This window comes from Aspergillus heteromorphus, assembly GCF_003184545.1.
Source record: "Aspergillus heteromorphus CBS 117.55 chromosome Unknown BO70scaffold_20, whole genome shotgun sequence".
Taxonomy (NCBI): Eukaryota; Fungi; Ascomycota; class Eurotiomycetes; order Eurotiales; family Aspergillaceae; genus Aspergillus; species Aspergillus heteromorphus.
In genome coordinates, this window is record NW_020290425.1 from 440,402 (window position 1) to 466,251 (window position 25,850).

Below are 25,850 nucleotides of genomic sequence, written 5' to 3' on the forward strand. Positions count from 1 at the left end.
CCTACTCGGACCAAGCACTATCTAAACACTCGACCATCGACATCTCTCAGAGAAGCCAGTTTGGGTTGGAGCGTACCAACGAATAATTGCCGACCCAATCCCGAACCCTTTCAGTGCCGTACTTGAGACTACGATAGCGTGAGATAAAGTCATCGTTGTTGACTGGTGGGGGTCAGCATATCATTCTGGGTTATATTATATACCCACAGTCATGTCTGGGAAATGGCAGGGAAGGAAGATACGTACTATATCCCCCGCACATCCTGCGTTTCCCCGTGAACTCGGTGCGACCGTGAAGCATTCGCCAGTTATCAAAGACTAATCGATTAGTTAAATGGAATCCGCAAATGGAGGTTCTTGTCCACACTTACTAAGGGCTGTCCCTGGTCGGAGTGTGTTCCAGATCTTCATGTTTTCACGTTCGAGAATCTCATTCCAGTGTCGTGCTGCAGCATACCACTCTACCTGTTCTTTGACGTTCCAGTTGTTGTTGGGGGCTCGATCGTAGTTGTTCCAGCGGATCTGATACAGCCTTTTGAGGACCGGGTGAGCCTTGAGGACCGGTTCCGGCTCAGCAGGCTGTATACACATGCCTTCATTGCCACTTGCATGAGCGGGAATATTGGTTTCCATCAATATACGGCTGTGCTCCGGATTCTCTTCACGCAGAACGGTAGCAGCGTGGAACCCATCAACGAGCAGATTCTTGCCACCCTCCCCGTCATGATGTAGAAGGTGGAAAAGCTGAAGTCTCGCGGGATCAGTGAAGTACGTATTATCTGTATGTGCACCGAGGAACTCATTCGTATACGCGGTGTCTTTGAAGCTCAAGTCGGCCGTGAAATCCCAGAAACCACCTGGAAATAAAATCAGAATTCATCTCGCAAACAGATATGATCAAAGCCCTACCGTAATGGGTCTCCCTGACAAATGCAATTCTTTCGAGGAGTTTCTTGGTAGATCTCGGGTCGCGAGGGACATCCGTTACAAAACAGAATCCCTCTTTGTACTACACAGCATAAGCGGCGCATGATCGTCGGGATTTTTGGGGCAACTCACTATGCGATGGAGCCAGTCGTACATAGCCTTGTCCTCCTTCATGACAGCGTCATATTTTACCATTGGCAGTTTACTGCGCCGAAGCCTGGGGTTGAAGGTCTTGAATGGTCTGGACAGAGTCAGCTATGAACCAGGAAGGAATCCCGCATTTCCTGAAGACTGGATTACCTGAAGCTGAGAAACGGAAAGCGCTTGCTGACACCGGACTTCATGTTGGAGTGCCGAAGGAGAAATTTGGGAGGGTAAGTCGCAAGGTGCCCATCCGACCCTATCCCAGTTAGACTTATGTTGAAAATGGAGAGATAGCAGCAGACTTACATTTGATGTCGATAGACTCCGAGTTTTCAGTTTTAGTTCTTGTAATTTCCAAAGGGCGAACATCCGGGGGGATCTGAGATGAAGGGGAAGATCAGTTCTCATAGCTCTGCCCCGAGAGACTACAGGGTCCACCCACCGCGAAAGTGTCACCCATCCGTTGTCTTGTATCAGGATGAATACATTGCGGACATCGGCAGTTATCCCTAGCCATGGCCATGGTAAGTCACCGAGCCTGTACCGGCCTTCGGCCGTGTATTGGGGTTCGGTTTGTACCTACCGAAGCCAAAAAGTCCCACTGTGGAAAGACATCAGTAGGTAGCTCGATTCATCGCACTGGTTTCCTTACAAGCTTCTTATACTATTTTCTTTCTTCCCTATTTGTACGCGCACGCTGTGCTCTTCTTCCCATTCGTTTCCCTCGGCTCCGTCCTTTTCGTCGGAGGGGGACTCCTGCGGATCCGTGGCAACGGACGACTGTGCACGTACTGGGGCAAAGCGCCTAGGAAGTCCGCGTGCCATCTCACATCGCTTTGCGGCCGATGCGAGCCAGAGAGTCAGATATCACAGCACATCGAATTTCAAATAGACTCGTTGATCTGCCCCTTACCGATCTAATGCATCGTGGGGTAAACGATGATGCGAAGTGCAACGTCCTGCATTCCTATCAGCCACTGCTGTATATTAAGAGGCTGAAAGATCTTACCTGGCATACTTCGGGGAGCTGTGTGTCAGAGAGCTAAATGCCCTGCCGAGCGAAAGTTGGCTCATTCGGTTCATGTTTCCTTGGATTGTCTACCCTCCTGTATTGAGCCTCTGAGGATTGGAGACAAGGCTTCTCCACACGGCAAGATAAAGGCCCTTAAAAGGACGCCCAACCGCCCCGCTGCAATCCGCCTCCGCGTCACGTGCCCTCATATTTACCTCGGATCAGGAGGATGATTATCTACGGTGTATATGCGGATTCTGGAAGTCCTATTGGGTATAAAGCAGTGTAAGCCAGAAAGAGATGCACTGATTTCTAGTTGCGGTTCGCCTATCCCTCAGACCCCACTACATTTTCTCATTGCAGTGTATACGAGCTTCCCCTTCAGAAGTCCCATCATAGCTTACTTGCCGGACCAGTGACCTTCAGCAGACAGCGACCGTTACCGAGAACCGCCTTACCCTTCTCATTCTTAGTCACAAACAGGACCTCTTCGTACCCATCCTGGAGGTTACCGGTTCTCCAGATTTCGGTGGTTAGCCTATCACCAGGCCTGACTGGAGAAGCAAACCGCGCTTGAAACTCCCTAAGATTCTTGGGGTCACTCCCGCCAAGCTCCCTCAGAATACCATGGGCAGCAGAGTTCCAGCTGAAGAGTCCGTGGAGGATGGCGCCTCCAAAGCCCATCTTCTCGCCTGGCTCGGGGGTCGCATGGAGCGGGTTGTAGTCACCATTGAGCCTAACAAGAGCTATCAGCATTCGGAAAGACCGTCATTTCACCATAGCCGTATATTGTCAAGGTGGAATCTCACCGATAAAGATGAGCTGTCTCCATGCTGGTCTGGGTTATATGGACAGCATCGGGCTTTTTGCCTTCAGGCGGTGCATAGTTAACGGTGTTGGGGCCTGCGGAATAGTCGAGTTAGGGATCGTCAATGATGCAGAAGATTAGATGATCTTTCTTGCCTTTAGGTCCACCCCAGTTACCCTGACCCACGAAGAAACCGCTGCTCACGGTCTTCGAATATACCTCGCCGGTTCCCTTCTCCACAATTGCCTGCTCTGTCTCAACCACAGTGCCGGACTTGCCTTTGTCATAGACCCCAACAACCTTGTTGCGTAGCTCGAATTGCTTGCCTGCACTCGTAGGGGGAAGGGGCTTGAGAACCGTGAGTTTGCGCTGACCATCCACCACCCGACGGTAATCAAATTTCGGAACACCAGGGATGGGCGCGCCGCCTGAGCGCGCATAGAAATCCGTGACTTCCTGATCCGTGAGCTTAAACGCTGTCAGATGGATTACAGAATCAGTCCATTATCTTGGAATAGCAGACGGTGTTACACATACGAAGGATGACAGGATAGGTGGGGAAAACTGCGAAGTTTGGGTGAAGCTCCTAGTGGGAAACCGTTATCAGCGAGTCTCAGCGAGTTCGATGGACAATTGAGGGTCGTAACCAACGTAGAGGAAATGAAGTTCATCGGCTTTGCAGCCGATGCTGTTGGCAAAAATCAAAACGTCGCGCTTGTGCCACGACACCTCCTGAGGGGGGAATTCATGGCCGACTCCGGGGTCCGACATGGGGGATGGGCAGATGGGCTGAAGGATCTAGATTGATTCGAGGACTGGGAGTCCAACGATGATAAGAGCGATGCAAGCAGTGTATCTAGGTTGACTGATCTGTGAAAGGGGCAATGGAAACAGGACAGGGGACGTCTTAACTACACTACAGGCAAGCCGGGGAGTTCATATGCGGAGAACCGTAGTTAAGCAGCTACTTACTACGGGGTATCTACTCCGTACTCAGAGAGCGGACTTTGCGGGGCGGGGAGAACAAACCGAGGCTCGAATCTCCATCAGCCGAAGAACGCCAGCCGCTTACCGGAACGGGTCCTGCCAAGTCAACTAATACCAAAGTGGGCGTGCTGATCGCTTTATCAACCAGTCTACATTCTGTCTTTTACTAACTCTACCAATACTACCTGCGTCGTGGTGGCTAGGAATGATAATAGAAGCAACCCCGGGATTGGGCAGACAGAGCCCCGGTTCGCACGTGGTCAGTTGCACCTGGTACTATTGAAGAACTTGAAGCTAGGTAATATATGAGAACGTCGGAGGTGTTAGATTGAGCGTCGACTCGGGGTATCTTCTTGGGAAATTCGAGGAGCTTCATAATCGTCCTTGCGGAAACCATCTCTCCATACCGCGCCAACTGATGATGCCGTTCCATTGCCTTCCATACACAACGCCGAAAAAGAAAATGACGAGAAGAATTGGCATGACACAAAAAGAAAGAAAGTCAAAAGAATCTTTCATCAACCCAACATCCAGATAAACGAACTTCCGTTAAAATGCTATGCTGCCCACGGGGCCAAACCCTCTTATGTTACTGGCAGAACATAAATCGACTCCAAGCAGAACGGCAGACAACCGAAAGAACAGTAGATATTAACAATCATTTAGCACCTGCAGGGGTCAGCCGATGGTCTTAGGATAGCGGAAGCTTGGAACTCACATTCTGTAGGAACAGCTGCCCTCAGAGACGCGGTTCAGGTCATCGGTCTCGAACTTGTAGGCGATGTTGATGTCGAGATCACGCTTGTTCTTGTCATTGGGCTTGTTCTCCAGCACACCGGAGACAACCTCTCCCTCCTCCACAGTCAGAACGTCCCGGAGATAGAAGACGGTCTGCTTCCAGTGGGTGTACTTGGCGTGGGGGCCGGTGGAGAAGTGGATGGGCTTGTGGCAGGCGCCAAATTCAATGTCGAACCAGGCAATCACAGCGTGGATGAAATCGCTGCGCTTAGCGGGAAGCCGGAAAGGCACCTTGAAAACCAGATCGGCAGTGGTGACGGTGTAGAGATCGAGGGTGATGATGGGGCAGGGGTCGGTGACAAGGGCCTTCATGTCGACAGTATCGACCAGGGGCTCCGTAAGGGCGGTCTCCTTCATCGGGCTGTAGTCAAATCCGTACACGTTGTCCCAGACTGAAGGCGGCTTATCAGCACCCCAAATGCGGGAAAAAGTTGTGTGGCAAGCGGGTGTACTTACATCCAATCTTGTCATCCTTGTACTCGCCATCCTCGATCGCAGCCAGGTACATGGTGGCCTTGTCGGGGAAGATCTTACCACCGGGGACGAGGTAACGGTCGCGAGCGTAGAGGACGGTGTCCAACATGCTCTCATAGAGAAGGAAGTAGCCCATCCACTCGGAGATGATGATATCGACCTTGGGGTAGGGAAGGACAACCTCCTCCATCTTTCCTTGCAGGAGGGTGATCTTGTCCGAGAGACCGTTGGCAGCGACGATTTCACGCGCCTTTCCAATGATCGAAGACATATCAACACCCATCACATGCTTAGCACCAGCCTTGGCGGCAAACCTAGTAAACCAAAGGTATCAGAATCTGCATGTCGGCCTGTTGCTTGAATAGAGCACATACATGCTGAGAATACCAGTTCCGCATCCGACATCGAGGACGACCTTGTCCTTGAAGATGTGGCGGTTCTGGTAGATGGAGTCGCGGTAGGATCTAGTGCGAACATCGTCTTTCTATAAAGATAAGACGGCATTAGAAAATGGGAGAAGGATTTGGGTTGGCGAAATGGCACTTACAAGCATCTCCTCATGAATGCCTGAGCGGGGTAGGAGATTAGCCACATCCAACAAAACACGACTTGGGCTCTTGAGAGTATTTACCATGGTGATCATAACTATGACCCGGGTTAGCAACCAAGAGAACGAAGAAGGTTAAGATCCGTTTTCATACCTCGTAAAGTAACGCACTTCGGCGTGGTCCATGCCGACCATGCGATCAGCACTGCTGGCGGTGATAGCAGACTCTGCTCCCTCAGTTCCGGCCATATTTGCGGATCAGCTGGTGGCGGGGGAATAGAAGCAGGAAGATATGTAAAGAGGAGGGGGGGTGGGGGGAGATAGGTGCAAAGAAAAGATGAAGTATTGGCAAGTCTAGTAGTAGAGAGCGATGTTATAAATGCGGGAAAAAAAAGACATAAGCGCCCTGCTGGAGAGATCCCTTCGAGCGCGGTCCTTTTTTTTTTTTTTTTTTTAACTTTTGCCCTCAATTAGGAATTTCTCCTCTGGAAGGCAACAAACGCTAAACTCCGATAAAGTTAGCCTGATCTAGAATCCGCTAAACTAGATTGGGATCCTGTCATGTGATGATAGGCAAGCCCTTCGTCTTGGCTAGGGCTATCAGCAAGAACAGTAAGTTACCAGTTGTCGGTTGCCAGTGGAGATGGTTACATGAGGATATGGCGGGCAGCTTGACAAGTATCTTAGGCAAGCAACTGAGACAAAGACAAACTGTGAAATCAGGCTGTAGCAAGTACCTGAGCTGGAGAAACGATCGGGGGTCTAGAGTCTAGATAGACTCGCGTATTGCAGTCTTCTTACCTGGGGAAGTTATACACGGTAACACAGAGGACCAGAATGCCAAGCTGGCCGTTGGTACTCCGTAACTACATACCTCAGTATTGCCGCGCGCGATGTCACTTCCGCCCCCGCCGGAGCAACGCGCCGCCAGTCTAGCGCCGAAGTACTATTTCACTCCTTAAGCTCCCCTGCTCGAGCGGCTGTCTTGCCAGAACACAGAGAGCACAATGATTCCTGGACTAACTGGGGGGAAGGCTTACTGCTTCCTTTTCCTCCTCCTTGCCGCGTTTATCGGACAGTCGACTGCCTCCCTTGGTGACCACCTCGCCGACTTCAAAGAATGCGTCAAGGCACGTCTATCGAGAGTTTCATCGTACCTGCGGATCGCGGGCAGTGGCTAACTAGCGAACAGGTTTGCCAGGCTGAGAACTGTCAAGATGGGGACTCAATCATCCGTAAGCCGACCGACCGACCGACCGGTTCAATCGAGTGGTTTCGAGTAGCCAACTGATCTACTGCCAGCTTTCCAACTCCGCCTCATGCTCTGGACGTGTCCCTCCGAGTGCGATTATACCTGCCAACATGTTGTGACGGACCGCCGGGTTGCTCGTGACCCCCCGATGTTGAACCCGGTGTTACAATTCCATGGCAAATGGCCGTTTCGCCGGATCCTAGGGATGCAGGAGCCCTTCTCGGTTCTCTTCTCCTTCTTCAACTTTCTCGCCCATTGGTATGGGATCGGACGGATTCGTGAGACGGTCCCCTCGTGGCACTCCCTACGGCCCTACTACATCGCTTTTGGATACTGTGGCCTAGCCTGTTGGACGTTCAGCTCGCTCTTCCACACGAGAGACCTCCCTTTGACCGAAAAGTTGGATTATTTTGGGGCGGGCGCCAATGTGATGTACGGGTTCTATCTGGCCGTGGTTCGCATCTTTCGCCTGGACCAAATGGAGCCCAAACACAAACCGACCCTGCGTCGTCTCTTGACCTCGCTCTGCGTTGTTCTCTACACCTTGCATGTGTGCTACCTCAGCTTCTGGTCATGGGACTACACCTACAACATGATCGCAAACATCGTGATAGGGATGATCCAGAACGTTCTGTGGGTGGCCTTTAGCATTTACCGGTATCGCAAGTATGGCAAGGAATGGATGGCTTGGCCCGGAATGATCGTGGTCTGGATTATCTTGGCCATGAGCCTCGAGTTGCTGGATTTCCCTCCGTGGCACGAGCTGATCGACGCGCATAGCCTTTGGCACCTGGGAACAGTAATCCCGACCGCATGGTGGTACCTGTAAGTCTGCCGATGGACCTGACTGCCCCTTGGAATTTTGCCGTAAGGCTGACTTGACTGTGCCGCAGGTTTTTGATCAAGGACGTCCAGAACGACGTGGCGGGCGACAGGCTGAAAGCCTAGATCGACACGCCCTTAACCCTGCTTCGTATAATTCCCCTGGTCAGCTGTTGGACAGGTCCAGGTGACCGGATGGCCTGTATTAGTAGTACTACCTAGATAGATTATAGAGTTTTCAGCCATATCACGACCGCAGCTACCAGGTAGGCAGGCAGCCGATAGAGAGCTGTTTTTCAATAGGAGATTATGCAGACCCCGCTATGGTATCATGTTGCATGTCATGTTGCATGTCGTTCCATGTTCCATGTCTTTCGCTGGCTTTCTGGGGGTTGGGTTGGATTGGGTTGGGTTGGGTTGGAGTCCAGCCCCTCAGACCACGCCATTCATTATTATTATTCAATTGTAGTAGTTGTTGTTGTTGCTGTGAGTGGTTCCCTCACCGCTCGGGAAACCCTCGGGGCAGTACGTGGTGTCTTGCAGGGGCAGGGGCTATGTAACAGCCTAACCAACCTGAGCTGCCCGGTCGTGTCTCACCCACTCTTTTACCACTCGCTCTGCCCTTCCTTTTTGATTGTTTCCCACCCATTTTTTGGCCCGACCTTTTCTTCCTTATACGATAGCTTGTCTCGACCCTGGAACAACTGTCCTCCAGGTCTTTTGGTGCCGTCAAATATCCCCTTGGTCCAGTTCGCGCCACAATGGCGTCCCCCGCTGTCAAGCAAGCGATCGCTGAAGCGGCGTCGCAGTACACCAAGCCCGAAGGGCACGTTTTCCAATATGGCACTGCTGGAGTAAGTCCCTTGCCTGTCTCCGAGTTGCAAACTGGCTCTGCCGCCTCCGGAACCAGCTGATCTGTTTCGTTTGTCTGCAGTTCCGTATGAAGGCGTAAGTCCCTCCCTACGATAAACAACATCTCGAAGGATCGACCCCGCCTCCACAGTACCCCGCGATCGCCCTTTATTTACACGGGACACTTTAACCAACGCTTCGCCAGTGACCTCCTCAACACGGTCGTCTTCACCGTTGGCTTGCTTGCGGGCCTTCGTTCCAGGAAGCTCAGTGGACAATGGGTCGGTGTCATGGTCACCGCCAGTCACAACCCCGCAGAAGACAACGGTGTCAAGTTGATCGATCCCATGGTGAGTCGTGGCAGGCCCCAAACAACACAATGTCTCTGGATCCGTTCTGACAGTCTCGGTCCGTATAGGGTGAAATGTTGGAGGTAAGTCTCGAGAATGTGACTCCGACATCGACGAGGTGTCTGACAGCGGTGTAGGCCGAATGGGAAACCTATGCGACTAGGCTCGCCAACGCTCCCCTTGACAAGGTCAGCGAGGTCTACGAGGAGCTCATCAAGGAGATTGATGTCAGCATGGAGAACCCCGCTCGTGTTGTTTTCGCTCGCGACACTCGCGCCTCTGGTTCGCGTCTTGTGTCCGTTCTCAACGCTTCGCTCACCGCTTCGGAGGTCGAGTTTCTCGATCTGAAGTACATGACCACCCCCCAGCTGCACTATGTTGTCCGCTGCAAGAACACCCTGGGAACCCAGTACGAGTACGGTGAGCCCACGGAACAGGGTTACTATGAGAAGCTTGCCGAGGCCTTCAAGAGAGTCATGCGTGGTGTCAAGGTCAAGGGCTCCTTGACCGTCGATTGCGCAAATGGCGTTGGTGGACCCAAGCTGAGGGAGCTCCTCAAGTACCTGCCTAACGCTGAAGAGTCCGGCCTTGATATCAAGGTGGTCAACGACGACGTCATTAACCCCGATAGCCTGAACTTCGAGGTAAGACTTCCTCTGTTTTGGCCTGGTACCGTATGCACGCTGACCCACTTTTAGTGTGGCGCCGACTATGTCAAAACGAAGCAGCGTGCCCCGCCATCCTCCAAGGCCGGTGCTCTTGACCGCTGTGCTTCTCTGGATGGCGACGCCGACCGTCTGGTCTACTACTTCGTCGATGAGAGCAACGTCTTCAGACTGCTTGATGGTGATCGCATCGCCACCCTTGCTGCCTCCTTTATCGGTGACCTCGCTCGGAGCGCCGGCATCGCGCAGAAGCTCAAGATTGGTGTTGTGCAGACCGCTTATGCCAACGGGTCCAGCACCGACTACATCGAGAAGGTCTTGAAGCTGCCCTCTGTTTGCACCAACACTGGTGTTAAGCATCTCCACCATGCCGCCTTGCGCTTCGATGTCGGCGTCTACTTTGAGGCTAACGGCCACGGCACAATCACTTTCTCTGAGACCGCCTTGAAGACCATCAAGCAGGCGGAGCCTCAGTCTCCTGCTCAGCAGCGCTCCCTCGAGTGCCTGCAGGCCCTCACGGACTTGATCAACCAAGCCGTCGGCGATGCCCTCTCTGACATGCTCCTTGTCGAGGCTATTCTTGCCCACAAGGGCTGGAGTACCAAGGAATGGCTTGCCACCTACACAGATCTTCCCTCCCGACTTGTGCGTGTGGAGGTTGCGGACCGCTTCATCTTCAAGGCCTATGATGCTGAGCGTAAGCTTGAGTCGCCCGCTGGCCTCCAGGGGAAGATCGAGTCTCTGCAATCCCGTTACAACAAGGGTCGGAGCTTTGCCCGTGCCAGTGGCACAGAGGATGCCGTGCGTGTCTACGCCGAAGCGGCCAGCCGGTCCGAGGCGGACGACCTCGCTACCCGCGTCGCCAACGCCGTCCGTGAGGCCGGTAGCGCCAAGGAAACCGTGCAGTCGCCTTGAGCAAGCGGTACTGCTGTGAATTTCCGAGTGGCTCTATCTACCACTGCTTAAAAAAAAGGGGAGGCAGAGTTGACTCGCCAGTGAAAGAAAATTTGGACCGCATGAACAAACAGGAAAGCTTTGCGAGCATCCAGCCATAGAGACGTATGGGAATTATTACGAATGAATTTATGATACTTAGTTTAATCTTGCATTGAAAGCATAGGAAGAAGCTGCTTGTGACCTGTGATCCCCCCCTTATCTTCGGGGCTAAATTCTGTGATTCGATCAAGTTTACACTCACTCACTCACTCACCCACGCACCCATTTTAACCTTTATTTTGGTTGTGCATGCACTAGATCAAACCAGTCTAGATTCCATAGACCTGCAATTTGTGATGTCTTCGACTCCAACAGCGTGGTGAAAAATACCCAACCCATTTACAACACTCGGCTAGGGTAGGTAGGTAGTTCATAGACAGCGATATCATCATCATTTTGGGTATTAACATCGTAAAAAAAAAAAAAAAACGCAACGCCGAAACTCATCTAGTCAAACCATCACCATTTTCCTTCACTATCACTTCGCTAGCTAGCTTGCTATCTAGCCCTCCTCCTGATCCATCTGATCGCGGGATCGCTTCCCCTTACCGAATCTACTGCCCCTGTTTCCTCTCTTCTCGTCGTAGTTCTTCATCTCCATGATCGCCTGCCGTTGGGCTTCTGAAACGTTCTCCTGAAGAATCATCACCTCGTCCTTGGGGCAGTCGTGTTCCGGGAGCTTCTTGTTCAGAGCTCCTTCGATGCGGAGCCAAACTTCGATTTCATACTGGGTGACCAGGGAGATGGCGAGACCGCTCTTGCCTGCACGGGCGGTACGACCGACACGGTGGACGTAGCTGGGGGAGTCTAGATTCATTGATGTTAGCTCGGGTATTCTTTTGTATCGTGTTGGGGGGGGGGGATATATGGGATAGAAAGAAATACATACCGGAGGGCAGATCGTAGTTGACGACGACGTCCACGGAGGGGATATCGAGACCACGAGCGGCGACGTCCGTAGCGACCAGGATGTTGCGGCTCTTGGAACGGAATTTGCCGAGGGCGCCGAGACGCGCAGACTGGGAGAGCTGACCGTGCAGGGGGATAGCGCTGAAGCCGAGAGCGCGGAGCAGGAAGGCGATGCGCTGGGTTTCGTGGACGGTTCTCATGAAGATGATGACGGATTGGCCGGCGTGACTCTCCAGCAGATACACGAGGTACAGGTCCTTGTGCTTCTGGGGGATGAAGAGGTATGATTGGAGGAGGGTAGAGACGGTCTGGTATTTGCTGGTGGAGACGGAGACGCGGAGGGGGTTGGAGAGCGAGGCGCGCTGGAGAGACTCGACCTTGGAGCTCATGGTGGCGGAGAAGAGAAAGGTGCGGCGCTCGCGGGGGAGCACTTTGAGGATCTTGTCGAGCAGAGGGCCGAAGTCCATGTCCAGGAGTCGATCGGCTTCGTCCATGACCAGGAAGCGCAGCGCACGCAGACTGAATCCCTTCGTGTTTTCCAGGTGGTCCAGCAGACGACCGGGGGTGGCGACGATGATATGCGGCTTCTTGCCCAAGGCAATCGATTGCGACACCATGTCCATGCCTCCGACGATGACCGCGCAGCGGGCCCCGATGGTGGCGCCGAGGGACTCGAAGTTCTGCGAGATCTGGTACGCCAGTTCACGGGTTGGGGCGAGGACGAGACCGAAGAAAGGCCCGGGCTTCTCCATGAGGGCTGTGGGGGGCTGTTAGTTGAGGGTTGTGGGTGGGGGGCGTAAGTATGTATGAGGGTTTTTTTTGGGGGGGGGTCGACATGCCTTGGAGGATGGGGAGAGCAAAAGCTGCAGTCTTTCCACTTCCAGTCTCTGCTAGACCGATCACATCACGATCCTGCAAGGCGAGGGGGATAGCTTCGGCTTGGATGGGCGTGGGCGCCTTGTAGCCCATAGTTTCACAGGCATCGCATAGCTGCTCGATGATGCCGAGCTCTTTGAATGTCTTAGGCCGTGGCTTGTCTTGTGTTTCTTCGTCTTGTTGTGCGGGCTCTGGCTCGGGGGAGGACTCGACGTCGCTTGGGGGGGCAGGTGCCTCGGAGGCGACCTTGCGCTTCTTGAGGGCAGGCATGTTTGATTTTGCAGTCCAATCCGAAGGGAAAGACTTCCGACATCATCGAGAAAAATATAATTTTGGGTGCCGCAACATCGTTGATCCGGGGCTCCTCCGCGGCTTTGCTCCGCCATGACTTTTTCTTCTTTCTTCGGCCCAGAAAAAAAAGTCCTGTTCTTAGTAGCCAGACTTTTGGGGTGTTCCGTCCGGAGTGATTGTTCCCCCCGCCTTTTCTACCTCCTATCTTCTCGTCATCATGGCGAAGGCACGTACCAAGAAGCGCACTCATCTGCGCGCGCAAAATGCCTCGGCCGCTGCTGCCAAAGCCAGCGCCCCATCGACCAGCAAGACTCCGAAGTCGATGGTCATTCGCGTTGGCGGTTCACAGGTCGGTTCCAGCGTGAGCCAGCTGGTCAAGGATGTTCGGACGATGCTGGAGCCCGACACGGCTGTCAGACTGAAGGTGGGTGGTCAACCGACCCTTGGGCTTTTACTACATCGGATGAGGCATTTTACTGACGGGAATTGGCCTCCAGGAGCGCAAATCCAACAGACTGCGCGACTACACAGCCATGACTGGTCCTCTCGGGGTTACACATCTCCTCCTCTTTTCCAAGTCGGCGACAGGAAACACGAATTTGCGAATGGCGCTCACGCCCAGAGGCCCGACCCTGAACTTCCAGGTGGAAAACTACTCTCTATGCCGTGATGTTGAAAAAGCATTGAAGCGGCCGAGAGGTGGTGGCCAGGACCACAAGACGCCTCCCTTGTTGGTGATGAACAACTTCAACTCCCCCAACGCCACCGAGGACTCCAAGGTGCCCAAGCGCCTGGAGAGCCTTACGACGACCATGTTCCAATCCCTCTTCCCCCCCATCAACCCCCAAGCCACCCCTCTCACCTCCATTCGCCGTGTGATGCTCCTCAACCGTGAACCCTCGGGCGAGGATGACGATTCATATGTTTTGAACCTCCGCCATTACGCCATCACCACGAAACGGACCGGCGTTTCGAAACGTATCCGCCGTCTCGACCCGAAGGAAGTCCGCACCAGGGAGAAGTCGGGAGCCGCTGTGCCCAATCTCGGAAAGCTGGAGGATGCGGCCGATTATCTGCTGGATCCATCCGCCGCTGGATATACTTCCGCGAGTGAAACGGAGCTGGACACGGATGCCGAGGTCGAGATTGCGGAGAGCACCACGAGAAAGGTCCTGACCAAGCGTGAAATGCAGCGCATGAAGGCTGGCGAGCAGGAAAAAGCGCAGAAAAAGCTGAACAACGGCCCGGGAGTCGAGAAACGGGCGGTCAAGCTGGTCGAGCTGGGTCCTCGTCTGAAGCTCCGTCTGTTGAAGGTGGAGGAAGGACTCTGTGAAGGCCGGGTGATGTGGCACGACTTTATCAACAAGTCCGAGGAGGAGGCCAGGAAGCTGGACAAGAACTGGGACAAGAAGAAGAAGCTCAAGGAAGAGAGAAAGAAGCAGCAAAGGGAGAACATCGAGAAGAAGAAGCAGGAGAAGGCCAAGGCCAAGGCCGAAGGCAAGGAGGTTGCCGATGAGGAGGATGAGGACGATGTTGATATGGACGATGACGACTGGCTCAGTGACGACTTTGGCGATGAGGACAATGCCGAGGGTGATGCGGATGACTTGTCGGAGGACGAGGACGAGGACGAATCTATGGAGGAGTAAACGGGCTGCAAGCGCAGCATCTTGAACGCGTTTCGCACCGAGCAGTCCGCTTCTCCCCCAAACAGCCAAACCAACATGGCACAGCCTCAACTGCTTCCGTCATCATCCAGAGCATCGGGCTTATGTGTGAAACTAAAAAGGATGGAGTCTGACTCCGTCCATCGTGATGATTCCTGGGATGGCGTATGGCTCAGTCTTCTGAACTATCGGCTTTGGAGTTGGGAGGGCCGTGGATGACAAGGACTGAGTTGCTCACAAGACTTGATGGGACGCTGCGAGTCAAGACCAGAAGCCACTCGCAGGGGTCTCCATCCGCTGGTTAACTATACACCCATATATATGTTTAGTCAGGAGGACCAAATATACCCATTATCTCTGGCTACTCATTGTTCTATGCAATCAAAAAGCGTGCTTAACGAAATCCCTTTGATCATTTCGCATCCTCGTAACATTCGTAAGACCCCCCAACGATCACATCACCACCGTCCACATCCTCAGTATACGACCCATCACCGCTTCAACTTCTCCTCCACAATCCTCGACACCATCTTCTCCAAAATCCCCAAATCGCCACCCGCCGTGCCGGCAAAATACGCCTGTACACTCTTCTCGACATACTTCCCCACAATATCAATCTCGACATTCACGAAATCGCCCGGCTTCTTCGCGGCCGTAACGATCTTCTCCTGCGTGTACGCAATCAGCATCACCTCGAAATACCCCTCCTCGCCATCGACCACCTTGGTGACGGTCAAACTGGCCCCGTCCAGGGTCACGTAGCCCTTCTCGACGATATAGCGCATGACGGCGAGATCGCGCGGCTGCATGCGGAACACCAGGGCGTTGCTGTCGGGTGTCACGGAGAGGATCTTGGCGATGGTGTCGACGTGGCCCTGCACGAAGTGGCCGCCCATGCGCGTTTCGCCCAGCACGGCGCGTTCCAGGTTCACGCGGCTGTTCGTCTGCAGGGAGCCGAGGTTGGTTCGTCGGAGGGTTTCGGGTGCCACGCCGACTTTGAACCATGTTTTTTCGAAGGCAGTGACCGTGAGGCAGGTTCCTTTGCGTGGTGAGGTTGGTTGGTTGGTATTAATTGAGAAAGAGGGGAGGGGAGGGGAGGGGAGGGGAGGGGAGGGGTTGCGATTGAGAAGGAAGGGAAGGGTGGGGGGAAGGGAAGAGCAATTGGGCTTGGATTTAATGCATTGGGACGAGCCAGTTCATACCATTGACGGCGATGCTGTCACCGAGGTGGACATCGGTGAGGATCTCCTCGCAGTCGGTGATGGTCAGCGAGGTACCCCCGCCCCCGCTTGACGAGGTGTCGAGGGGCTCCAGGGACGAGACCGCTGCGGCGAGGCGAGACACGATCAGTCTCTGAGTAATTCATGTAGTAGTCATGATCGCGGGACGGGGGACTCACTCCCGATTTTCTCAACTAGACCTGTGAACATGGCGGAATGGGGAATGGGAGGATATGCAGGGACAGATATAACTGAGAAGTAAGAAGGTCGGTCCGATCCCGTGGAAGCGGGCGGGAAGATCAATCAAGCAAGGCGAGCGGAAAGCGGTTAATGGTCGATGGTTGACCTCGGCTGGCTGGCTGGTTGGCCGACTACTACTACTACTACTACTACTCACTTGCTACTTACTTGGTGAATTGCTTCTTCCTTTCTTGTACCTGCATAGACCTTGCCTTTTGATCAACTCTTGGGTTTCTTTTTCCAGAACAGCGTACCAATCATGAATCTCACGGCTACATTCAAGTTACAGCGGGCCTTTGTCGCAGCGAGCGGCTTTCGTCTTCCCCGGCGGACGACGCAGTGGCGCGAGTATTCTTCTGCGGTTTCAGATGACACCCTTCCCCTGAAAGGCATTCGAGTCCTGGATATGACGAGAGTGTTGGCGGGCGTGAGTGTCTCGTTCGGTTTGGAGTACCGTACGGTATGCTGACGTCCCACCAGCCATATTGTACACAGATTCTTGGAGACTTGGGGTACGTCATTTCGCTGGGTGGTGATGCTTGAGACCCTGGGGAGACTGATCTGAGTGTCTCGAGACAGAGCGGACGTGATCAAAGTCGAACACCCTGTACGGGGCGATGATACTCGTGCCTGGGGACCGCCGTATGCCACATACACGGACGGGTCTGAAGGCCCAGGGGAGAGTGCTTATTATCTAGGAGTATGCCGTCGTTTACCGCCACTGGCAAGGACTCAATTGACCGGGATCTAGGTTAACCGCAACAAGAAATCGATTGGTCTGTCATTTGCCCAGAAATCCGGGGTTGAGATTCTACACCGACTGGCAAAGCAATGCGACGTGCTCGTCGAGAATTATCTCCCTGGCAGCCTCAAGAAATACAACATGGATTATGAGACCCTAAGCGCCATCAACCCCCAACTGATCTACGCTAGTATCACCGGGTATGGCCAGACCGGACCGTACAGCAACCGCGCTGGGTACGACGTCATGGTAGAGGCGGAGATGGGCTTGATGCATATCACGGGCAGTAGGGAGGGTGCACCGGTGAAGGTGGGCGTGGCGGTGACTGATCTAACAACCGGGCTGTACACGTCGAATGCGATCATGGCTGCCTTGCTCGCACGGGCAAGGACCGGCAAGGGCCAGCATATCGATGCGTGCCTGAGCGACTGTCAAGTTGCGACGTTGGCGAACATTGCCAGTTCCGCCCTGATCAGTGGCAACAAGGATTCGGGGAGATGGGGGACCGCACACCGTGAGTGACTAGCACCGTGGATTCGGAGTCCTGCAAGCGACTGACTGACCGTCCTCAGCATCCATTGTGCCCTACCGAAGCTACAAGACGCTCGATGGCGATATACTTTTCGGGGGCGGCAACGACCGGCTGTTCGGTGTGTTGTGCGATCGCATGGGACATCCAGAGTGGAAGACCGATCCCCGATTTGTGACCAACAGCGACCGTGTAAAACATCGCGAGGATATCGATGGCCTGATCGAGGAGAGGGCGAAGCAGAAGACCACGCAGGAGTGGCTGGAAATCCTGGAAGGCAGCGGGATGCCGTATGCCGCGGTTAACGACATTCAGGGGACCCTGAACCACTCCCACGGTAAGCGGTCGTGCAGACAGAACCTCCTGCTGTTGCTGCAGCGACATCCTGCTAATGTACTTCATGTATCTGCAGTCCAAGCACGTGGAATGGTCACGGAAGTCGAGCACCCAGCCTGCGGCCCCATCAAGCTAGTCAATACGCCGATTAAGTATTCCCACGCGACCCCTGGCGTTCGGACGCCGCCCCCGACACTAGGGCAACACACAGACGAGATTCTGGGGGAGGTGCTCGAGTATGGCAAGGATGAGATTGCTCGGTTGAAGCAGGAGGGCGTAGTCGCGTAAGAGCCCGACCAGGTTGATAGACGGTGGAGATTGGAGTGCCCTAAGGGGTCGGAAGGTCACGCACGTATCGGAAGAAAGGATCCCTATCCTGTCAGTCCTGTGTAGCTACCGGCTGGTCCGCGCTCGAGGACCTTGGCATATTATGAAGATAGACAGGCAGAAGATGAATAAACCAGCCCGGCTCAATAGACCAGACAATAGCAGCAGTCATGTATTCATTGTGTGGGGATGGAACCGGCGACGAAAGCGTCTGGAGTGTTCCCCTGGAGGGCGCGGGGGATGGATTCCTGGCATCACGTGACCGTATATAAATCTGGATCCGTTCATGAGGGCCTTCTTGTTGTCGCACCATGACCGCAACTCATTCGGGTCTAGAGTTGCAAGCACACACACTCATTGATCGGACAGAACGGCGGCGCACGCACAGCCAGCCTGGGGACATGTCACAGCACAATGGGGCTCTTTCCTGTCTGGCGTCTATAGAAGCAGCGCCACCAGCACCCGCAACTTTGCACACCACCACTGCCTCTGCTGTCACTGCCACCACGACCACCTCAGGCTCGCCCCCATCGGCTCCCTCTCTCAGCACCAGCCTTGGACCCTCGTCAACACAAACCCCAGTCAATTCCAACCGGTCATCGAGCACCCCCTCGAGGAGAGTCCACATCCCGCGGCTTTCAGCGGCTACTACCGAGTTACTGGCACGAGTCACTGGGAGTATGAAAGCCGCGCAGAGAAATGATAGCAACTTTCTCTCCTGGAATCCCCTTCCTGCTTCCCAGAATCAGAATATCCAGAAGAAAGGCAGAATGAGGACGTCTTCCACCATCATCGAGCTGCCCACGGCGCCGTTCGTATACTCGAACAATATGGCGCCACCTGCGGCTCCCAAGGCTGCGGCCCCGGTGCCTCAAGCACAACAGGGCAAGCATACACGCCTAGCCACCATCGCATGCAGACCAACAGAACCATTATCAGCGGTTGCAGCATCTCCATCGCCGCAGCTGCCTCCACCCGTGGTTCCCAAGATTGCGGCCCCGGTGTCTCAAACACCCCCGGACAAGCCTACAGACCCAGCCACTATCACACAGGGGTCAACAGAACTCTCACCAGCGGTTGCAGTGTCTCCATCGCCACAGTTGCCTCCACCTGTGGCCCCCGAGGTTGTGGCCCCAGTGCATCAAGTATCCCCGGTCCAGCCTACGGCTTTAGCCTCCATTAGACCAAAGCCAACAGAAGCCTCACCAGCTGTTGATGCGCCTCCGCCACGGCGACTGTCTCCACCCGAGGCTCCCAAGGCTGTGACGCCTGTGTCTGAAGCACCTCCGGCACAGCCTAGAGCTTTAGCCACCGTTGCTACAAGACCAACAGAACCGTCACCAGCGGTTGAAACGCCTCCGCCACCACAGCTGCCTCCAGTAACACAACTACTGCCGCCAGCCCTCGCGGCTAAGACTTCATCCCCCGCGACGTCGGCAACTAAACCTAAGAAGCCAGCAGTAGGAGGCGGACGCCAGCGCAAAAGTATCACGAACGGCAGCAAGCACGGCAGTAAGCGGGGCAAAAAGCGCAGACGCAATAACGGTAGTGATGGGGAGGATGTTATCAGAGCCGGGGACTCGAGCACCGACGAATCCGACGTTGCGCCGACAGCGACGCAAACTAAATCTGGTCGTCAGGTAAACCGACCCTCGTTATATGTGCCTCCGCCGTCGGCCCCTGCGGTAGCCAAGGAGACCAGCAACTCGCTGCACACGTCGAATAATGCCACTGGCCAGACCGCTGCTCGAAAACGTAAACGTATTCACCGCATCGGGAAGGACGCTATCATCAATTGTTTACACTGCCAGAGAGGACATAGCCCGTTGAGCAATTCGATCGTGTTCTGCGATGAGTGCAATGCGGCATGGCATCAGTTGTGTCACGATCCTCCCATCGGCGCGGAGGTGGTCACCGTGAAGGAGAAGGAATGGTTTTGTCGCGAATGCCGGCCGGTGCAGATCTCTATCATCCAACCAACGGTCGTTCGGAGCAATCCCAGTCTCACAAGTGGTCAGCCTCCTTCCTATCATCCGTTGGTGGTGCCGAGGACTGAAGTCGGGGCAGAGAGATACGCAGATGACGATCGACGAGGCTTCCTTTCGGGTCTCTCGCACGCCACTCTTGTCGAGCTCCTCATGACAATATCGGATCACAACCCGACCATCCCGATGTTTCCTGGGGATTTGACCAAAACGCAGGGCTCGAAGTTCGCGTTTCGCCAATCTCTATCAGCCGTCCCGACTCCCTCCACATCTGGGCCTGGTACCGCTGCAACCAGTACTGACTTGACGTCGATGGATGAAGCCAACAAGCAAAACGGGGGCACTGCGTCTGGCGGTGCCCACTCCTCGACTCATCAAAGACGACACGAGGCCTCCGAGGAAGAGTCGGAATACGATGTCTATGAACACCGGCTGTACCCCCGTGCTGGGAACGGGTTCCGGCTCTCGCTCGATGTGGATGACCTAGACATCCTCGGTGAAGATCCTGCCTGTCCCACGTTCAGCTATTCGTTACATGGGCCAGCGCAGATGCGAGCTGAGATGAACGAGAGTGTCCCGGTCTGGAGTTCATGATACTGGTCTTTTATAACCCCCCCTCTCCTTGATCCTCGCTGTCTCCTCTCGTGGGTGTACAATTATTCATATAACGCAGTGGATGTCATAGATCTCTTAGCCCTCTTTTATAGCATGCCTGCATGGTCCCTGGACGGGTTATGTCTCCTTCGGATGTCTGAGGACTTGGTTAATGACACAATACACTGTTCTATCATCTTTCGGCTGATATATCGTTCCCAACCACAATCATGCCCAGGAACCTTTACGGACAATCCCTTGCTATACGAAACTATATGCAGATCTCGGACACAGGGAAGACGAAGATCCCTTCAAACGACCCCCTGCGACAACGTCTCTGCCTAACCTCGACGGCGGGTCCCAGACAATGCCCGCCACGCCATGTCGCGGTCTCGACACCCCACAGCCGGTATCATCCACATCATAGAACAGCAGGATATCTGCACGATCTCCCTCTTTCAGGGCGAGGCCATTGCCAGTCCCAGTCCCAGGTGGCGATAACCCTATAGCCGCGCGAGCACGGGTGGACACACACTCATACAGCAACTCTGCATCCGCCTGTGTCCCCGCCTGATAGATGCCCACGCCCAGACAAGCCAGCGCCAACGGGTCCTCCGAGCCCCACGGCGTGAACGAATTCCCAACATTATTAACCCCCATCACCGCATCCAAGCCATACTTCTCGATCATCTCCAAAACCCGCAGCGTCCCCCTCGGCCGATCGCCGTCCAGCGACGCCGCCATATACAGATCACTCGTCGGCAACCCAACAAAACTCACGGGAAGCTCCCCCTCACGAACCTCTCTCGCCAAACGACCCCACTCCTCCTCCCCAAACATCGTCAACCTTGTACAATGTCCCAGCACGACCCTCTTCCCCCCGGATCTCCTCGTCCAGCCCCTGTCCCTCAACGTCCTCAAAACAAACCACACCATCGCCTCCCTCCCGCCATCCAAATGATAATCAAGGTGAAAATCCAAATGCATCCCGCATTCCAACGCCATCTCCACCGCCCACTCAACATTCCTCTCCGCAGCCTCCAGACTATCCTCCACGTACGGCGTCGTTCCAAGAACATCGACCTGCGGCCTCCGCACCGCCTCCTCCATCAACCGTCTATTCGCGTCGCCGCCATCCGGCCCCGAGAATATCGCGTCCTGCGCAAACGCAACCAGCTGCACCGTGCATGCGTCTTTCCATGTCTCTTTTAGCGTGATCCCGGCGTCCAGGCAGGTGAGGTTCACGGTCTGGTCGATTTCCACGAAGGCGCGCATGGCGGTCACCCCCGCGGAGACGGAGCCGGCGAGCAGCCAGGTGCCGCGCCGAAGGAGGTCGGCGGGGGTGAAGTGGCGTTTTGCGGTGCTGGTGGTGGTGAGTGCCTCGGCGAAGGTGCCGGTTTGTGGGAGGAGGTGGGAGTATGTGGTCGTGTTGTGGATGAAGGCTTTGTCGAGGTGGATGTGGGGGTGGGTTAGGGGGGGAGAGCGAAGGGGGGAGGAGATGTGTTGGTGTTTTGGGGGTGGTGTTGGTGTTGGTGCTGGCTCTGGTGCTGGTGCGGGGTGATAGACGTGATGGTGCAGTTGTGCGGGGAGATGGTGATGTCCCAGGTGGAGTCTTTTCCGGGGAGACGGACATTGTGGATGGATCTCAGGGGGGTCAGGGTTGGCGGTGGCATGACTTCGGTAGATTTGTGGACTGTGTGTGTTTAGTACGTATGTATGTTGTTGATGAATTGATGGGTTGATGTCTGGTGGTGGTGGTGGTGGTGGTGTTGTAGCTTAGTGTATCGGGGGTGAAGAATACCAAATATATATTGGGCGATGATAATGTTTCGACTTTGTAGAGTAATGTGGGTGGTGTATCAACAGAGACAGTCAGAATTTAATTCCTTGAATGCTGTAGAGCTAGTATACACTCTCCATCGAGGGAAGAAAGAGTGTCTGTCTGTCTAGCTATCTCGAGTCTCGACAGTGTACTAGTAGACAGGAGCATCTCGGCCCCACATCGGCGCAACTGGGTTATCATCGGACAATCCCGCGGACCTGACCTGGCCTGCGGAGCTCTCTCTCCGTCATTTACACATCCAGTCCATTGCAACTGACCATCCGAGCTCAATCCTTTGTGTAGGCTGTGAGTAACCCCCCAATTGGCTCCTTTAAGCGCCCAGATCCCCGCTAACCGATTCCAGATCTCATCTGTGCCATCGCATCTCACTCAATTGGACCTCACCACTTCATTTTAACCTTCGAACCCTCGACCTCAGCTCCCCAGCTCTACCATGTCCCTTCACCAGTGACACCACCACCACCACCACCACACCAACACACCAACACAACAACAACAACAACCACCAAAAATGCCCCCCCAACCCCAGCACAACCACCCCCCTCCCGAAAATCCACACCACCCCCAAGCCCCCTCCCCCTCCCCCTTCCCATCCCAACCCAATACCCCCTCTACCCCCCCATCCTAACAATCGACCTCCTCCTCACCGTCCTCCGCAAAACCCTCCTGCACCCATTCCCCGCCTGGCTAACCGTCATCTGCCTCCGCGCGCAAGCAACGCCCTACACGGCGACCCCCTTCCTCATCACGAGCGTCTACGCCTCCCTCCTCACAATCCTGTACCTCCTCAGCGCCATAAACCGATGGATCGGGTACGGCGCGCCCCGCACCGTCGATCTGAGTGACGAGGTGGTGGTCGTGACCGGCGGCGCGAGCGGGCTGGGCTTGCTCATCGCGAGGATTTATGGGCTTAGGGGCGTGAGTGTGGCGGTTTTGGATGTCAGGGGGGAGGAGGATGTGAGGGCGGGGGAGGGGTGGAGGTGTGCGGGGGATGAGGATGGTATTGGGGATGGGGATGAGGATGGGGGCTCGGTGAGGTATTATCGGTGTGATGTTGGTTGTAGGGAGGGGCTGGAGGGGTGTTGGGTAGGGTGGAGAGGGAGGTTGGTTTCCTTTTCTTTTCTTTTCTTTTTTTTTTTTTGCTTTTTGTTTACGTGTTTTTGGGAGGGAGGGAAAGTGGGAGAGGATATGGCTTATTCTATTTATTGGGCTTGAGCATGCTAACGATATAAACCTAATCTAGTTGGGTACACCGACGGTGTTGATTCATTGTGCGGCGGCGCGGATTAACGGACTACCACTACAAAATCTCCCCGTCCAGGCCTTCCAGAAAACCATCCAGACGAATCTGCTCGCCGCATTCCATGCCTATCAGGTGTTTTTGCCGTGCATGCTGGCCGCCCCGAACGGCGGCACGATCGTCACGGTCGGGTCGGTGCTGGGCCAGCTGTGTGCGGCCGGCCTGGCGGACTATTCGGCGAGTAAGGCCGGTTTGAGCGCCCTGCATCGCACGCTGGAGGCGGAACTGCGCGCCTCCGGAGATGGTCACAAGGTCAAGATGATCCTGGTGGAGCCAGGCCAGATCGCAACGCCGCTGTTCCAGTCCGTCAGAACCCCCAACCGTTTCTTCGCCCCGGTCCTCGAGCCCGTCCACGTTGCCCAGGAGATTGTCTCGGCCGTCGACGCCGGGAGAGGCGGCGTGATCCGGTTGCCCACCTTTGCCATGCTGGTCAACTGGTATGCGGTGTTGCCCGCGGGGGTGCAGCGGGTTGCGCGATACCTAAGCGGAATCGACGGTGCCGTCGCAGGCTCGTCGAACTAGCAAGTGCAAGGCGGGCCAGATCACGCGGAATAGAACTGAGGCAGGGTTCGGATGAGCAGCGGTAATGGATAATAATGTCACCAGCCACGCAATGTATATAGCCGAGACACACAATGTACGCAGCTGCTGAGCGCATTCCCCGGAAGGCAACCCCCACCCAATCCCGGGAGAAAGGCGTTCTTCCACCAGGGCTTCTATTGCTCCTTGGCCAGAATCATCTTCTCGCGCTCGCTCCGTCTCTTGGGCAGGTTCTCCTTCTTGGTGTGCTTCCGCACGTTCTCCTCGCGTCTCTTGAGAGCCATCAGCTCCTCGCGCTTGATCTCGCGAGCCTTCTTGATCGGCTTCGGCACGTGACGCTGGCGTCTGATGCGGCGGATTTCCGGCATGTGCGAGTATCTGTTGATCAGAGCCTCGTCGTATTCGAGCTTGGCCCTCTGGCGAGCGCTCTTGACCCCGCTGCGATCAGAGGCGTTCGAGCGCCAGAGTCGGATGTTACCGTCGTCGGAACCAGACAGGACATACTTGCTGTCGGGGGTGAATTTGGCGGAGAAGACACTGCAGAAAAGAATTAGCCCAAGAAAACAATGACAAGAGAGAGAAATACATACCGCTGCATTCTCTGGGTGTGGTAGATATCGCGGGAATGGCCAGTCGCGCGGTTCCACAGGCGGATCGTCCGGTCATAGGAGGCAGTGACCAGCTCCTCACCGGTCGGGCTGAAGTCCACGTCCATCACGGCCGCGACGTGATCCTTGAGCACGTTGAGCGCGCGGTCCATCTTTCTCATATCGAACAGGTAGACGTTGTGGTCTTCGTTGGCAACGGCAAAGTTGAACGCCTCCATCGGGTTCCATGAGATCGCGTTCGACGCCAGGCGGAGGGTCATCTTGTGGAGCGGCGACGACGTCCGGAGATCGTACATGATGATCGAGCGATCAATGCCGGTGGAGCCAAGAACAGACGTTTCGGTCTGGTTGAAGGCCACGGAGGTGATCGTATCGACGCTGGTGGGCCAGTGGAGAACCTGGGACGGCGTAGAAGACGGACGGGAAAGATCGTAGATCGAGATCTGAGAAGACGACGCAGCAAAGTAGGGGAGGTCCCGATGGTGCGTAAGGGAGGTGAACGCCCCGCCGCCCAGGTAGGTCGCGAGCGGCGGCGCTTCCGGCTCCGAGTTGTACGGATCGAACAGCTTGATGGTCTTGTCGCTCGCACAAGAGAGCAGCTTCCGGTCGGGCGTCCAGCAGACTCCCTTGACGATGTTGTCATGCGCCTGGGTGTTCCACACCTCGCCCTGCGTCGTCAAATCCCACACCTTGACCACACCGTCACCACTGCCACTGGCGAACCGTTGCAGAGACCCCGGGTCTTTGGCCATGGTGTACACACCGTCCACATGGCCGTCGCCCATCTGGCCCAAGAAGGGCGCGGCGAACAGCCGCTGCATCTTGGTCGCATTGAGCGCGCGCGTGTACTCGCGAGCCCGCTCGAACGGATGCTGTGCCGGGTCGAGGTTTCGGGGCTGTCGAACGACAGCAGTTCCCGGCGCCTGCTGCGAGGACGTAGGACGAGAGAGGGCTTTGATTTTCTAAGATAACAATCAGCATGTATTCAAGAAACAACAGCCCGACCAGGAATGTACCTACCATGGCGTCCGAATGGGGGTTCTCTGCTACGGGAAGCTGGAAGGAAAAAAGAGTCGATCGGACATAAAAATTGCAGACGCTTTTTTCTCTGGCGGGTAAGACCCGTTCTGGTTGGCTCGCCAAGGCGCGGGCGGTGAGGGCGGCAGCTGCAGCTCCAACCGCCAGTGACGATAGCAGCCAAACCTGTAA

At 55.0% G+C, this 25,850-nt stretch overlaps 12 protein-coding genes across 12 annotated transcripts; 6 read left to right on the top strand and 6 right to left on the bottom strand.

Annotated features, from left to right (window-relative positions):
- Nucleotides 1-46: 46 nt before the first annotated feature.
- BO70DRAFT_295582 (putative trimethyllysine dioxygenase TmlH) lies at nt 47-3,662 on the bottom strand (the record flags this gene model as incomplete). The annotated part of the gene is made up of 16 exons (XM_025539516.1): nt 47-162; nt 247-318; nt 372-857; nt 910-1,009; nt 1,060-1,168; nt 1,228-1,327; nt 1,378-1,450; nt 1,514-1,580; nt 1,655-1,672; nt 1,724-1,905; nt 1,985-2,038; nt 2,534-2,819; nt 2,893-2,986; nt 3,059-3,367; nt 3,429-3,477; nt 3,543-3,662. The coding sequence occupies 16 exons, from the start codon at nt 3,660-3,662 to the stop codon at nt 47-49; spliced, it is 2,235 nt and encodes a 744-aa protein (XP_025397654.1).
- Nucleotides 3,663-4,084: 422 nt separating this feature from the next.
- Nucleotides 4,085-6,050, bottom strand: rmtA (protein-arginine omega-N methyltransferase HMT1). The gene is made up of 7 exons (XM_025543674.1): nt 5,852-6,050; nt 5,782-5,795; nt 5,698-5,717; nt 5,525-5,634; nt 5,133-5,464; nt 4,597-5,068; nt 4,085-4,547 (listed from the first exon to the last, which is right to left on the bottom strand). The coding sequence occupies exons 1-7, from the start codon at nt 5,944-5,946 to the stop codon at nt 4,541-4,543; spliced, it is 1,050 nt and encodes a 349-aa protein (XP_025397655.1). The 5' UTR covers nt 5,947-6,050; the 3' UTR covers nt 4,085-4,540.
- A 579-nt stretch (nt 6,051-6,629) lies between these two features.
- On the top strand, nt 6,630-8,013 carry BO70DRAFT_363880 (PGAP3/PER1 family protein). Its single transcript, XM_025543675.1, has 4 exons — nt 6,630-6,827; nt 6,890-6,932; nt 7,000-7,774; nt 7,843-8,013. Exons 1-4 carry the CDS (start codon nt 6,705-6,707, stop codon nt 7,895-7,897), a joined length of 996 nt encoding a protein of 331 aa, XP_025397656.1. The 5' UTR covers nt 6,630-6,704; the 3' UTR covers nt 7,898-8,013.
- Nucleotides 8,014-8,269: 256 nt separating this feature from the next.
- Nucleotides 8,270-11,000, top strand: agm1 (phosphoacetylglucosamine mutase PCM1). The gene is made up of 6 exons (XM_025541278.1): nt 8,270-8,625; nt 8,706-8,719; nt 8,829-8,973; nt 9,042-9,056; nt 9,111-9,617; nt 9,672-11,000. The coding sequence occupies exons 1-6, from the start codon at nt 8,533-8,535 to the stop codon at nt 10,551-10,553; spliced, it is 1,656 nt and encodes a 551-aa protein (XP_025397657.1). The 5' UTR covers nt 8,270-8,532; the 3' UTR covers nt 10,554-11,000.
- Nucleotides 10,845-12,702, bottom strand: rrp3 (RNA-dependent ATPase RRP3). The gene is made up of 3 exons (XM_025548858.1): nt 12,383-12,702; nt 11,524-12,300; nt 10,845-11,441 (listed from the first exon to the last, which is right to left on the bottom strand). The coding sequence occupies exons 1-3, from the start codon at nt 12,687-12,689 to the stop codon at nt 11,137-11,139; spliced, it is 1,389 nt and encodes a 462-aa protein (XP_025397658.1). The 5' UTR covers nt 12,690-12,702; the 3' UTR covers nt 10,845-11,136.
- A 152-nt stretch (nt 12,703-12,854) lies between these two features.
- BO70DRAFT_381039 (Brix domain-containing protein) lies at nt 12,855-14,759 on the top strand. Its single transcript, XM_025545436.1, has 2 exons — nt 12,855-13,134; nt 13,208-14,759. The coding sequence occupies exons 1-2, from the start codon at nt 12,928-12,930 to the stop codon at nt 14,357-14,359; spliced, it is 1,359 nt and encodes a 452-aa protein (XP_025397659.1). The 5' UTR covers nt 12,855-12,927; the 3' UTR covers nt 14,360-14,759.
- On the bottom strand, nt 14,730-15,866 carry BO70DRAFT_363883 (riboflavin synthase). The gene is made up of 3 exons (XM_025543676.1): nt 15,777-15,866; nt 15,580-15,702; nt 14,730-15,416 (listed from the first exon to the last, which is right to left on the bottom strand). Exons 1-3 carry the CDS (start codon nt 15,805-15,807, stop codon nt 14,869-14,871), a joined length of 702 nt encoding a protein of 233 aa, XP_025397660.1. The 5' UTR covers nt 15,808-15,866; the 3' UTR covers nt 14,730-14,868.
- A 141-nt stretch (nt 15,867-16,007) lies between these two features.
- BO70DRAFT_381041 (CaiB/BaiF CoA transferase family protein) lies at nt 16,008-17,906 on the top strand. The gene is made up of 6 exons (XM_025545437.1): nt 16,008-16,264; nt 16,318-16,349; nt 16,417-16,537; nt 16,589-17,093; nt 17,152-17,445; nt 17,521-17,906. Exons 1-6 carry the CDS (start codon nt 16,097-16,099, stop codon nt 17,730-17,732), a joined length of 1,332 nt encoding a protein of 443 aa, XP_025397661.1. The 5' UTR covers nt 16,008-16,096; the 3' UTR covers nt 17,733-17,906.
- A 101-nt stretch (nt 17,907-18,007) lies between these two features.
- Nucleotides 18,008-20,481, top strand: BO70DRAFT_94013 (uncharacterized protein). The gene has a single exon (XM_025548859.1). The coding sequence runs from the start codon at nt 18,083-18,085 to the stop codon at nt 20,348-20,350; it is 2,268 nt and encodes a 755-aa protein (XP_025397662.1). The 5' UTR covers nt 18,008-18,082; the 3' UTR covers nt 20,351-20,481.
- Nucleotides 20,482-20,611: 130 nt separating this feature from the next.
- On the bottom strand, nt 20,612-22,023 carry BO70DRAFT_372574 (putative zinc metallopeptidase; the record flags this gene model as incomplete). Its single annotated transcript, XM_025544859.1, has 2 exons — nt 20,612-21,897; nt 21,978-22,023. The coding sequence occupies 2 exons, from the start codon at nt 22,021-22,023 to the stop codon at nt 20,612-20,614; spliced, it is 1,332 nt and encodes a 443-aa protein (XP_025397663.1).
- Nucleotides 22,024-22,772: 749 nt separating this feature from the next.
- On the top strand, nt 22,773-24,015 carry BO70DRAFT_411378 (NAD(P)-binding protein; the record flags this gene model as incomplete). Its single annotated transcript, XM_025547278.1, has 3 exons — nt 22,773-23,193; nt 23,262-23,296; nt 23,437-24,015. Coding segments are annotated over 3 exons (1,035 nt in total), but the record flags the coding sequence as incomplete, so codon positions are not given.
- Nucleotides 24,016-24,112: 97 nt separating this feature from the next.
- On the bottom strand, nt 24,113-25,689 carry BO70DRAFT_94092 (rRNA-processing protein SOF1). The gene is made up of 3 exons (XM_025548860.1): nt 25,662-25,689; nt 24,624-25,603; nt 24,113-24,570 (listed from the first exon to the last, which is right to left on the bottom strand). The coding sequence occupies exons 1-3, from the start codon at nt 25,662-25,664 to the stop codon at nt 24,210-24,212; spliced, it is 1,344 nt and encodes a 447-aa protein (XP_025397665.1). The 5' UTR covers nt 25,665-25,689; the 3' UTR covers nt 24,113-24,209.
- Between the last annotated feature and the right edge of the window lie 161 nt (nt 25,690-25,850).